Source organism: Melospiza melodia, chromosome 2, assembly GCF_035770615.1.
Source record: "Melospiza melodia melodia isolate bMelMel2 chromosome 2, bMelMel2.pri, whole genome shotgun sequence".
In the NCBI taxonomy this organism is placed as follows: Eukaryota; Metazoa; Chordata; class Aves; order Passeriformes; family Passerellidae; genus Melospiza; species Melospiza melodia.
Window position 1 is genome coordinate 3,869,579 of NC_086195.1, and position 12,285 is coordinate 3,881,863.

The window sequence follows — 12,285 nt, forward strand, 5'->3', positions numbered from 1 at the left end:
AACAGAACTGCAAACCAGAGGGTTTGGTTATCTCAAAAGAAGGAGCTGAACAAAGAGAGAGAACACTGCTCTACTGGAGATTTCCTCTGTCCTCTACTCAGTATTAAGAAATAGAGAAATTAACTTTAAAAATGTTACCTTTTCTAACTACTTTTGTTTTTCCTTTCCTCTTCCTCATCTTTGCCTTTGAAGAAGTTTCACAGAAATTGCTGTTATTGGAATCACTCTCCGAGTCCGAATCCGAAGAGCGATGGAAGCCGGAGGCAGCTCCAGATTTGGAACCCCTCACAATCTTAGTGGGCACCAAGCTCTCCCACACAAAACTCTTCTCCTCCTCCCTGGTTTCTGCTTCAGACTCTGCTGTGTCCTCTAAATCACTCAAGACTTTTGCTTTTTTTAAAGGAGGAGACAGCTGCAGCCCAGAGGCTTTCCTGCCATTCCACCTGTCCGGCTCAGAGTCCGCCTCATCCTCAGAGTTGCTCACTGCAGGCTTGTGATGTGCAGGTGTTGACTGCTCAGAAACCTTTTGGCTGCCCCCATCCTCAGAATTATGGCTTTTGGAGTCCTCCTCTGACAAGTCTAAGGTGGGACTTTTCCCTTTGGGAGACACAGAGCACACAGAGCCCCTGAGCTTGTGCCCGTTGCTCTGCCAGCTCTTCTGCTTGCTCTGCGTGTCAGGCTCAGAATCCGAACTTCCATTCTCAGACTCGCTGACAAATTTCCTTCGTGGAGCAGAACAACCAGTCTGAGAAAGAGTTTTCCTCTTGGTGAGCTGCTCTCCTATTTCTTTGTCACTCTCAGACTTGAGGCCTGCCTCATCCTCTGAGCCTTCCAGCAGCATTCTCCTGGCGGCGGCCGAGGCGTTGCGGTGCGGCAGCTTCCTGTTCCTGCAGAGCCCGATGCTCTCCGAGCTCGACACCTCTTCCTCCACATCACTCATCAGCCTCAGCTTGTTGGCAGCCACAGCAGCACTCCTGCGTGGGATCTTCCTGTGCCTGCCCTTGCTGTTCCTGAGGGACTCGGATGTCATTGCTGAAGTATTTTCAGAGTCACTTCCATATAACTTTTTCCTGACTGTTTTCCTTGTGTTCCCATTCTCCTGAAGAAGTGTTCCTGTAAAGGAAAGTAGAGATTAATATCTTACATATGGAACAGCAGCTTTGAAACCTTGCCAAAACAGGGACAGGTTCAACCCACAGACATGCATGAAATATAAGCCCTAGTGACAGTCAGGTGCTTTTGCTGTCATAAATTTCAGATTCATGTGGTTGCACATTCTGGTTTTGTTTTTTCTTAAGATATGTTGCAAGTCATTCCCTCTCACCCAGCTCTGGGTTTCTGCCCTTCCCCTAGTCATGAAAAAATCTTTTAAGAAGTTGAATGTAGTTATCTGAGAGCTTCAAAATTAGCACCAGTGAGGCCATTATATTTTCTGAAAAATCTTTTCCTTAGGATTTTTCCTCCTGAGAAGCTGGGAGGCCTCAGGAACAAAATGTAAACAATGATTATCTGCTGCTGTGGGATGCAACAGGTGCATCTGGGATTGGTCTCATGCGGTTGTTTCTATTTAATGGCCACAGTCAGCTATCTTTGACTCTGAGACACAAGCCTTTGTTATTCATTCCTTCTTTTTCTATTCTTAGCTAGCCTTCTGATGAAATCCTTTCTTCTATTCTTTTAGTATAGTTTTAATATAATATATATCATAAAATAATAACGTAATAAATCAGCCTTCTGAAACATGGAGACAGATCCTCGTCTCCTCCCTCATCCTCGGACCCCTGTGAACAGTGTCACACATCAGTAAAAAAAGAGAGTATCTTACACATAAAACAATTTTAAAAATGCTAACTCCACTCAGTTATTTTTTATAAATATAAATAAAATAATTAGGATTTTTCTTGCTGTTGACAAGGCACTCCTGCCCCCACCTGTCTGTTTCCTCTGAGCAGCTCGGTTGCGGGTCAGCCTGCGGCTGCTGTTCCTCCTACACACCCCGTTGGGCAGGGGAGAGGGGGACACAGGAGCCCCAGCACAGCCTTTGCTGTCTTCTGAGCTGCTTGAGGAGGATGAAGATGAAGAGGAAGAAGATGAAGAAACCCCAGAACCTTCTATTTCACTCTCTGTTAAAAAAAAAGCAATTGGCAGTTAGAATTCTAAACAGCTTCCAGTTAAGAGTTACATTTTGCTGATCCTGGAATCTTCAGAATTTTCTCACATTATCTTAAAATGCATTCTCATGCCTGAATATCAAACTGATATCTCAACAAAATCCATATTCATACAGTGTTCAGTGACAGGAAGCTTCTTAAACCTGTATTAAAACTTCAATTAAAATAAAACAGCTCTTTTCTAACACCAGATTTAAGTGAAAAGCATGTTTACAAAAAAACCCAAAGCACAGAACATTTTCTAACAGATTTTACCAGAACTTGCATTCTTATTCTTTGAAATAAGCTGAATTTTTTCAAGGTGAGATGTAGGGGAAAAGGGAATTTCTGTCATTTGCTAATTGTGGATAAGAAGTTTTATATAACATATATATAAATATATGGGCATATAACCTGTATTTTATATAATAGCAATTATCAAATACTCTGTAAGAAGTTTTATATAATATAAATATACATATATGGGCATAGAACCTGTATTTTATATAGTGTCAATTATCAAATACTCTATAAGAAGTTTTATATAACATATATAAAATATATATATAGGTATATATATATATTATATATACATATATGGGCATACCTTTATTTTATATAGAATCAATTATCAAATAATCTATAAAACGTTTTATATAATATAAATATACATATATGGGCATACAACCTGTATTTTATACAGTGTCAATTATCACATACTCTATAAGAAGTTTTATATAACATATATAAAATATATATATATATAGGTATATATATATTATATATATATACATATATGGGCATACAACCTGTATTTTATACAATATCAATTATCAAATACTCTGTAAGAAGTTTTATATAATATAAATATACATATATGGGCATACAACCTGTATTTTATACAGTAGCAATCATCAAACACTCTATGCTCTTCTGTTGACACATTTCTTCATTAATAAAAGTAAATTTACTACATACTATTTCAAATAGTATATACAGTAAACAGTAAATAGTATATATAGTAAATATACTATATCAAAGCAAAAAAATTATATATAGTACACAAATCTTTTTATAGCATTCACTGTAAATAATGTAAGCGTCCAAAATCCAGTAAAACACAAAACTGTGCCTCACACAAAAACCCTCAACCTTGTGGAAAAAAATTCACATTAAAAACACAAAGCTCATTTTGCAGCAATTGTAAATGCTGACCTGATGACAAAGCAGAACAATTGGCCAGAGGTGTGGATCTGGCTTTCCCATTCCTCTCAAAGGATGCCAGGCAGGCAGAGTCTGAGGATTCTCCTGAGGAGCTGTGCTGGTAGGAGCCAGGGCTGGGTTTATGGCTTGTGACACAGGCAGCTCTGCTTGAGGTAGGCTGAGCAAAAGCATCTTCCTGCTCAGATTCAAGTTTGGCCTGAGACTTGAGTGGCTTCTGCTTCAGATTTCTGGAGAGTGAAAGTAGGAGAGAGAAGACAACAACATTTAATTCACTTTTTTATTTCTAGGAGGGTTTTTTATGAGCTAATGTGGTGTGGGACAGTTTTACCTCTGGCAAGGATAAACATGAACATTTACTAAACATTAAAAACATTTACTTTGATTAAATCACAGTCTGCAGTCCTAGGCAGTCACACAAGAGGAGACAATCTCTGTCTGCTCTGAGAAACAGAATTTAATGGTGGATGTCCCCCAGACAATTCATGTTCTCTCATTTCCACTGCAGCAGCCTCAATTCCTGCTGGACTCCCAGCCTCTGGTTAGGTGCACATGAGCCTCCAACTAAATGCTATACAGGCAAATTATTATTATTATTATTATTATTATTATTATTATTATTATTATTATTATTATTATTATTATTATTATTATTATTATTATTATTATTATTATTATTATTCCTCCAAATAAACCAAGTTCCCAACACACACAGAAGGTGGAACCCTACAGTTCACTATTTAAAATAAAGAAAATTTCACTAAACTGATCCTTCCTTATCTCCACAGCCTGAGTGCTGCCTGCCATCCTGCTCAATCCATTATTTTCACCCACAGAACTGGTTTTTTGTCAGTTTTTTCTTTACATTGCAGGTTTTCAGACACTCATCCAGGTGCACAAGGTAATTTCTGTTATCCCAAACCTCACTTCTGCTGTGCCCCACTGAACAATCCCACACAATTCTCCAGATGTGAGCACAAATGAGATTCAAAAGACAATTTCTGCCTGTCCTGGTGGGTGGTTATTTTAAAATATAAAAGTAATCCCATGAAATTAGGTTTGGGGGTTTTAAAATTAAGTTTGGGGTGGTTTTTTTGTTTGTTTGGGGGTTTTTCTGGTTTTTAAAATTTTTTTAAAATTAAAACTCTTACTCTTGCCCTTTCCCTGCCAGAGAAGGAAGACTGGACAGCAGCAGAAGGGAGAAGTTCAGTGTCAGTAATTGACCACATTTAGCTTTTGTATTCTGTTCCACATGCAAATTAGGAAAATTAGTTAATCATGTCAAACAGCAATTGTGTCAAAAGCTTGGTTTGCCTTCAAGAGAAAAGGCAAATCTGGCTCCTAACTGAAAGCTACAGCAAGTGACAATTTCTAGAAATTCCATAGGACTGACTGTATTCTGTAGGTAACAAAATATGTAATTAATGCAGATTTTCATGTTTGTAATATATCCAGAAAGTAATCTTTGTTTCATTCCTCATTATTTTAGTTAAATATTGATTTTCTGATTCAAATATTAAAGAAAAACTCAACCTTTTCTACCCTTCTGTCTCCAGGTATTTCTCAGTTTTATACTATAAAAAGTCCCTGTTTTTTTAACATATTCTTTCTACTGCATGAAAATTATAAAAAGTTTCACTGGGGTTATAAATCATTTAAAAAGTCAGTTGTTCTTCTCTTCACAGACTAAATGTGAGAGTCCATATGAGTATCAGTCAGCTGAGATAGATCTTTTTACCTTTATGATTTGATTACCTGAGCATTTTGGTGGGCTGCTGCACTGAGCTTTGATTATTGAATCTTCTGCTGTACCTCTGGTTCCTCCTTAGCTTCTCATTCTGTTTCTGCCCATTTTTGAAATCTGAAACAATTCTTCGGATTTTCTCTTCAAACAGTGCTGACAATCTCAAGGTCATACTGTAAATCTGGGTAAGGAAGTGCTTTCTATTAAAAACAGAGCCTTTGATCCAAGATTAGTATTTGTAATATTAAAAACTGCATAAAAAGCAATAGGAAAAGCATAAACAATTGTGTGTAACACCAAATAAACAGAAAATTACATTTTAAATATTTTTCTTCTATTTCTCCCCACTATTTACCCAGCCAGCAGCTTTATCAAAAGCACTGATAAACAAATTGCAAAATAAGATTTATTTCATTCACAAACCCCCAGATAGTGACAGCTACCTTTGACTTTTTGTTTGGAGTATAAGACTTTGCATTACTGAATATCAGTCTGATATCTTTGCACAGTTCCATTGGAGTGTCATAATTCCCAGCTTCCAGGGTTTCCTTCACTGTACCAAAATCCATTGGAGTGTCTATAATATGTCTGTAATCCTATAAAAAATATGAAAAAAAAAAAATCTGTGAAAGTATCAAGGAAAAAAAACCTTTTGAATTTTATTTGGCATTTTGGAGTAGCTAAAATTACACAATTATCTTCAGCAGCAGTGAAAAAGGAAGCACCACAGCAGAAAGAAACACTTTTGCTGAGACAGTTTGATTTAAAATCTTTTTCATTATCCCATGAATTTTACTGTGAGAAACAACAGATCTATTATAAAAAACAGCAAAAAAAAAAAAAAAAAAAAATCCCCAAAACACAACAACCACACAAAAACCCCCAAATCAAACCCCATCAAAACACCTCAAGCTCTCTTTCTCTCACATTCTTGTTTTTTAGAGAACCTCAAGATGTTTTTAAACCCTGAAGTGAGACTTAAAATATGGAGTTACCAGGAGAAGTTATGTGCTCTAAAGAATTTCTTTTTTCCTTTAGATTAAATTTGTTGGGTTTTTAGAGGGAGAAAGAGATTGAGGGGGTAGTAAGATTACCATGAACAGCTAAAAAAAGAGGGAAAAAATCAAATTCATAGCTCAGGCTCAGGTAACAGATTTTAGACCTTCAAGATACTAATTTTAATTAAGAAAAGACAGATTTTTCTAAAATAATCCCCTTACAAGGCACAGCAAGAAAAGAAGAATCTATTAAGGTTATCAAGTACAACTTACAGGATATTGATCCAAATCAACTGGCTGCCTGAAAGGTTCAGAATCCTCACACTGGAAAATTAAATTCACCAGTTCCATGCACTGCTTCTTCCAGCAGTTTTCATCAAAGCCACTTTTCAGGTTTTTCCCTTTTTTTAAGCCCCGTCCCTTGAGGGGGAAAAGAAGTTAGGGAAAATATTACTGGAATACAGCAAGAAAAAATTCAACCTGATTTGGGTTATAAGGTAAAGATTGGCCAACTCACTTTTCTTCTTCTGTATGATGTTCTTGGAACACATTGTTCATCATCCTGCACAAAATAAAATCAATTATCTTAAAGTGATATAGGTAAAAAAGAGGTGATGGAGGTTAAAACTGTCATTAGATTTGAAACTGTGGTAAAATTAAATTTTCTTCTTAATTCAAAAGATGAGGATAAAAAATACACCACAGCATCTGGGAGATTTGGAAAGCAATATCCTAGATAAGGACAAGAGCTGGAGTCTGGAATCTTCAGTGGTTTGAGAAAAGGAAAAACCACCATCAGAAATTGCAATTAGAAGTTACTCAACAGATTTGAACTTCAGTCACTAAATATTACCAGCAATGCAATTCACTAATAAATGACATAAAATAATAATATATATAATATATATAATATAATATAATGACATAAAACAGTCATAAAAATTCCTAATATAGCCCATGTTTGTATTAGCTATGTAAATAGCTCAGCAATTTTACCAACAATATTTGAAGGTTGTTGGTATTTTCTTATCACCATAAATTACTGGAGTTTTCCACAAAAACCCCACAACTTACCAGATCAGCATCATGACAATCTTGCTCATCATCTGTTGTGCTACATAATTCAAAAATATTTGTACAGTCCTGGTCACTGCAATGCAATTAAATCTCTGTTATTGGAATAGCAGAAATGTTGTTATTTCCTAAATTCAACTCAGCCACAACCAAGTGCTCCATATTAAAGGGAAGACAGGAACTGAGCATTAAGCAGAATATAAAAATCAGGATTAGGGATTTGAAAGGGGCCTGCCCAGCTGCAGGAAGGCTGCCCAAACTTATTTCTAAATAAACCTCTCAGTTTATTTTAACTTTTCAATGAAGTCAGACAAGCTCCAACAGGAACTTGTACACAGGACAGCACAGAAATCACATTTTACAGGCTGAGCTACTTAACATACTCAATCTCAAGGGACACTTTGGGTCTGTAACACCAGGAGAAAAGGTAAAATGCCTCTAAGCTAAACATGCTAGTGTTTAAGGTAACACTCAGAACGAGACACCTGTCCTCCCAAGTGCACTGAAAATCAAAGCTCACCACACAGGGATCCTGAGCTGTTTTTACATTCCTCTCTTCAAAAGCACCAGGATTTCAAGCATTATTTAGATTAAAATGCCACTTACTTGATAAACTTCAGGAGCTGGGTGGTGATTTTTTTTGCAGCTCTGGCAATAGCACTCCCAGGCTCGTTGAAGGTTCTGGCATTGCTTTCAATGTATCTCACTTCCCAAACCAATGCTGAAATTCTCCTTCAAATTAGAAAATATTGCACTTTTAATACTACAGAAAAGCTTAAAACCAGCAAAAATTATAATCTCTGTAGTTTTCTCTCCATTTAGATTTAGATGTCCTCTGTTTTATGGCCCTTCAGGGCAGTCTCAAACTTCTCCTTTCCATGGCAAACCCAAGAAAGGAGAACCAGCAATGCACAGCTTTCATCACTCATTTCCCAACTCATTATTAATCATGAGTTGGGCAGTTTGGTACATAAAAACTCAGTTAATGCAGCTGGCTAAGTAAGCACCAGCATTTGTTACCCCTAAATCACAAAATATCACTGAAATCATCCCAAGGACTGTGGATTTCCTGGATTCTTTAAAAAACACAATCATTTTAAAAAGCTTATATTTAATTTATTCAAAAGGAGGGGGAAAAATATAATTTAATCACTACTCTAAATGATCACATTTCTTCTGGAAATATCAGAAGCTGCTTATTACAAAGGCCTGAGAAATGGAACACAAGTCATATTCTGAGGAACTTTTAATGTATAAATGCAAAGCACAAGCAATTAAAAAAGAGTGACAAGAGCTTAGTCTAATTATATTTTTAAAGAATCCCAGCTATGATGTTCCTTTCTGTTCTCCCTTAAAGACCTTGCTTTGAGGCCAACTGACCACTGAAAACAGTGCCCCCTGTAAAATGACAGATGTAAAATCTTAAAAATAAGATTTGAGAAACTGCTACAAATTGAAATTACAACTTGGTAGAAATGAGCTGCCACAAATGTGTAATTTCATTTTTACAACTCATTTTCCCATTTCTTTATTCCTGTGAAGCAGAGATACCCCGAGTCTGCAGTTCTTCACCTACAGAAGTTCCAATTATTTCCCAAAATATTTTTTCCATCTTATACAGGAGGAAAATCACTATTAATGCCTCTTCACTGTATTTACAGACACGCTGAATGCAGGTCTAGATGAAGAATATACTTAGATATATATTCAAGCTATGGCTGACCAGCACATCCAGCAAACCACAGCTTTGCCATCATTACACTCTTCCCTCTATCTCCTCTGTAAGTTTTTATCATTTAAAATGCTGCTGTTTATATTTAACATTTCACCTCTTGTGTTTAAGCTCATTTCTGAAAATAGCAACAGCTTAACCTTCTTCACGTTCAACGTAACTCAAGGACAGCACTTCAAAATCTGAATTTAAAGTAACTGCAGGGAGTTTTTTCCCATTGGGTGGTTTGAAGTGGTGGATTGCTCAGAGCAGGGGTGTCAGCTTGCTGGAATTCAGCACTCAGCTGTAGAAGCTGCAATTCAGCACTCACTGCAGAAGCTGGAATTCAGCACTCACCTGCAGAAGCTGCAATTCAGCACTCAGCTGCAGAAGCTGCAATTCAGCACTCACCTGCAGAAGCTGCAATTCAGCACTCACCTGCAGAAGCTGCAATTCAGCACTCACCTGCAGAAGCTGCAATTCAGCACTCACCTGCAGAAGCTGCAATTCAGCACTCACCTGCAGAAGCTGGAATTCAGCACTCACCTGCAGAAGCTGGAATTCAGCACTCACTGCAGAAGCTGGAATTCAGCACTCACCTGCAGAAGCTGGAATTCAGCACTCACTGTAGAAGCTGGAATTCAGCACTCACCTGCAGAAGCTGGAATTCAGCACTCACCTGCAGAAGCTGGAATTCAGCACTCACCTGTAGAAGCGGTTGGCCAGGCGGGTGCGGATGGTGGTCAGGTCCGTGGGGTACGCGATCACCGTGCAGTACTTGGGGTACGTGCACAGGTCCACAGGGCCAGCAAAGGCTGCTGAGATGTCTGGTGAAAAACAGCAATAACAGCAACATTTTACTGTTTGACTTCATTTCTGGCCTTCCAGGGCCTGAAGGAGCTGATAGGAAAGAGACAATTTCCAGGGGATGGAGGGAGAGCACAGGGAACAGCTTCAAACTGACACAGAGCAGGGCTGGATGGGAGACTGAGAATGAGGAATTGTTCCTGGGAGGGTGGGCAGGGCTGGGATGGAATTCCATCCCTGGATCCCTGGCAGTGCCCAAGGCCAGGTTGGGCACTGGGGCTTGGAGCAGCCTGGGACAGTGGGAGGTGTCCCTGCCATGGCTGGGGTGGCACTGGGTGCGTTTTAAGATTCTTTCCAACTCAATCCATTCCATGATTCTACAACTCTCCTGGCCTTGGCTACTCTTTTTAGTGCAGGAAGAGGTGCAATTTCTCTTTTTTGTGTTTTCCCTTTTTCTTCCTTCTCCTTTTGATTACCTCCCTAAACCTTTGTGAGGGAAAGCCTTGGTAACATTTTCACTTCATTCCCTTGTGGCACAACACACTGCCAAAGTTATAAAGCACTACGAGGGCACTTTTGGATTCAGCAAAGTTCATGATCCTCTTCCTGATGATTCTTAGGATCATCCTTGATTTCTGCAATATGCCAGCACTCCACATCTCCCATTTCTGATGCCATTTCTGAGGATAATGACCTAGAAAACTGTTTCATATCAAGATGTGGCTTCAGATTTGGAGTTGAATAAGCATATTGAAAAGAAGAAAAATAAAAGAAGAAAAATCAAAGAGAGATTAATATTCCTGCCCATGGCAGGAACTGGACTGGTTTTCAGGTTCCTCCCAACCCAAGCCATTCTGGGATTTTATTTCAAAGCCTGCAGGTCCATGACAAATGAGATGGATGTTAAAAATCAATGATGTACAAAATCAGAGATCTCAGTACAAACACCAAGAGCTGCACAGAAGAACATTTTCTCATTAAAATACTTTACGACTTTATGAATTTTTAAAGGATGCCATGGATATTCCAGGCTGTTTATAAATGTACCATGAGGAGAAAAGCACCTGATGCTCAGCTCACACTCACCAAGGGTCATGAGCTGATCAATGCCGCGGATAATCCGCTCACAGGCCTCGTCCCGGGACTTCATCCCCCACTCCCCCTCCTGGGGCTTGTACAGGAGCTTCTCCACCTCCTCCAGGGTCACTGACACACTTGCTCCCAATTCCTCAGGCTGATCAACTGCAGACAGCAAATGGGGAAGGAGTGAGAACAAGATAAATTGTTGAGCACTCACAGTTATTAAATTATTGTGTGCTTGCAACTGACGAAAAAATTCTTGCCTTGAAATAGAGTTTAATGCTAAGGCTGTGGGGAAAAAATTATACAAAATGGATACAAACAGTAAAATGTTTAAAATACTGTTTTTCTGCAGTTTTGAATTAAGTTTATTACCTTTCTGACAGCTTATTCAGTAACTACTTCCTCAGTATCTCCCAAACATTCCTCCCCCCTCCCAGCTGGTACTGACAAGTACTGGAAAAGTGAAACATTAAGACAAACCACAAATTCCACTCTTTTATTTACAGATAATCTGGATTTGACCAGCAAACTTTATAAACTGTTGGTTTTAAACTATGTGCAGTAAGGGTTTGCTGACTGGAAATGATTTTATTTATTGTCTTCTTACGTCCCCCTTGTATTATGGTACACTACAACAAATTCCTAGTTTGAAACTTGAGATGTTTTCTGAAACCTGCCATTTGGAAGTAGCAGGTTTATTCCATAAGTCAGAGCTACACATTTAAAGTACTTTTTTAAAAATTGCTCTGAAGATGCAAAAGGAAAAAAATATAGGTGTATTCAAATTATTTCACTAAATCTGAATCAATATTGTCTTTAAGACAGGAGTCATCTGCATGAAACAAAGAAACTGGAAAGAGAGAGAAGCATATTAAGCTTTATTTAAAAAACTTTTATAAAACTTAATAAAATTAAGTTTTATTAAGGGGTTTTTACCTACCATTGTCAGGGACTGGTTCCATGTCCCACGGGCTCAGCTTTTCAATTTCACCATTGTCCCATCTGTTCACCAAGTAAAAAAAAATACAAAATTTACTTTGACTGCAAGCATACTTGAATTTTAGCTATAAGCATTGTATTTAAATTACAGCTATTTGTAGGCCTTGACAAATACTCTGTATAAACATGTACAGAAACAAAGGCATTGGTTTGCAATCAGCAAAAATTGATTCTTCATAATCAATTTCAGGTTAAAATTGTGCTCCTGATTTTGATGCATGCAACTTACCCAATACATAAATCAATTTTACAAAGCCTGTATCAAGAAGATGAAGAAAAATAAGCTGCACATTTGGAAAAGTGAGATAACATCAAGGGGAATATTTGAGAAAAAACACAGGAGATTTTTTTGCTGATCATGGCAGGAGTTGTGCAAGTCCATGGATGAAGGAAGAACAGGAAGTGAGACATTTCATGTTAGCACTTCCATTTATGAGGCAGAAGGCAGTAAGAGAAAGAAAAGAATAAATATAAAATGAAGAAAGTGAAGTTAATTAA

At 37.9% G+C, this 12,285-nt stretch overlaps 1 protein-coding gene across 1 annotated transcript in view; it reads right to left on the reverse strand.

The window, feature by feature from the left end:
* The window catches only part of BRWD1 (bromodomain and WD repeat domain containing 1), a 50,125-nt gene that overhangs the window by 6,415 nt on the left and 31,425 nt on the right, over positions 1-12,285 (reverse strand). Inside the window, exons 29-40 of the mRNA XM_063180825.1 lie at positions 11,729-11,790; positions 10,792-10,947; positions 9,605-9,725; positions 7,794-7,919; positions 7,188-7,263; positions 6,631-6,675; positions 6,387-6,533; positions 5,559-5,711; positions 5,127-5,296; positions 3,366-3,601; positions 1,932-2,123; positions 139-1,113 (exon numbers count right to left, since the gene is read on the reverse strand). Coding sequence (XP_063036895.1) covers positions 139-1,113; positions 1,932-2,123; positions 3,366-3,601; positions 5,127-5,296; positions 5,559-5,711; positions 6,387-6,533; positions 6,631-6,675; positions 7,188-7,263; positions 7,794-7,919; positions 9,605-9,725; positions 10,792-10,947; positions 11,729-11,790 — 2,459 coding nt within the window. The remainder of the gene's footprint in view (positions 1-138; positions 1,114-1,931; positions 2,124-3,365; positions 3,602-5,126; positions 5,297-5,558; positions 5,712-6,386; positions 6,534-6,630; positions 6,676-7,187; positions 7,264-7,793; positions 7,920-9,604; positions 9,726-10,791; positions 10,948-11,728; positions 11,791-12,285) is intronic.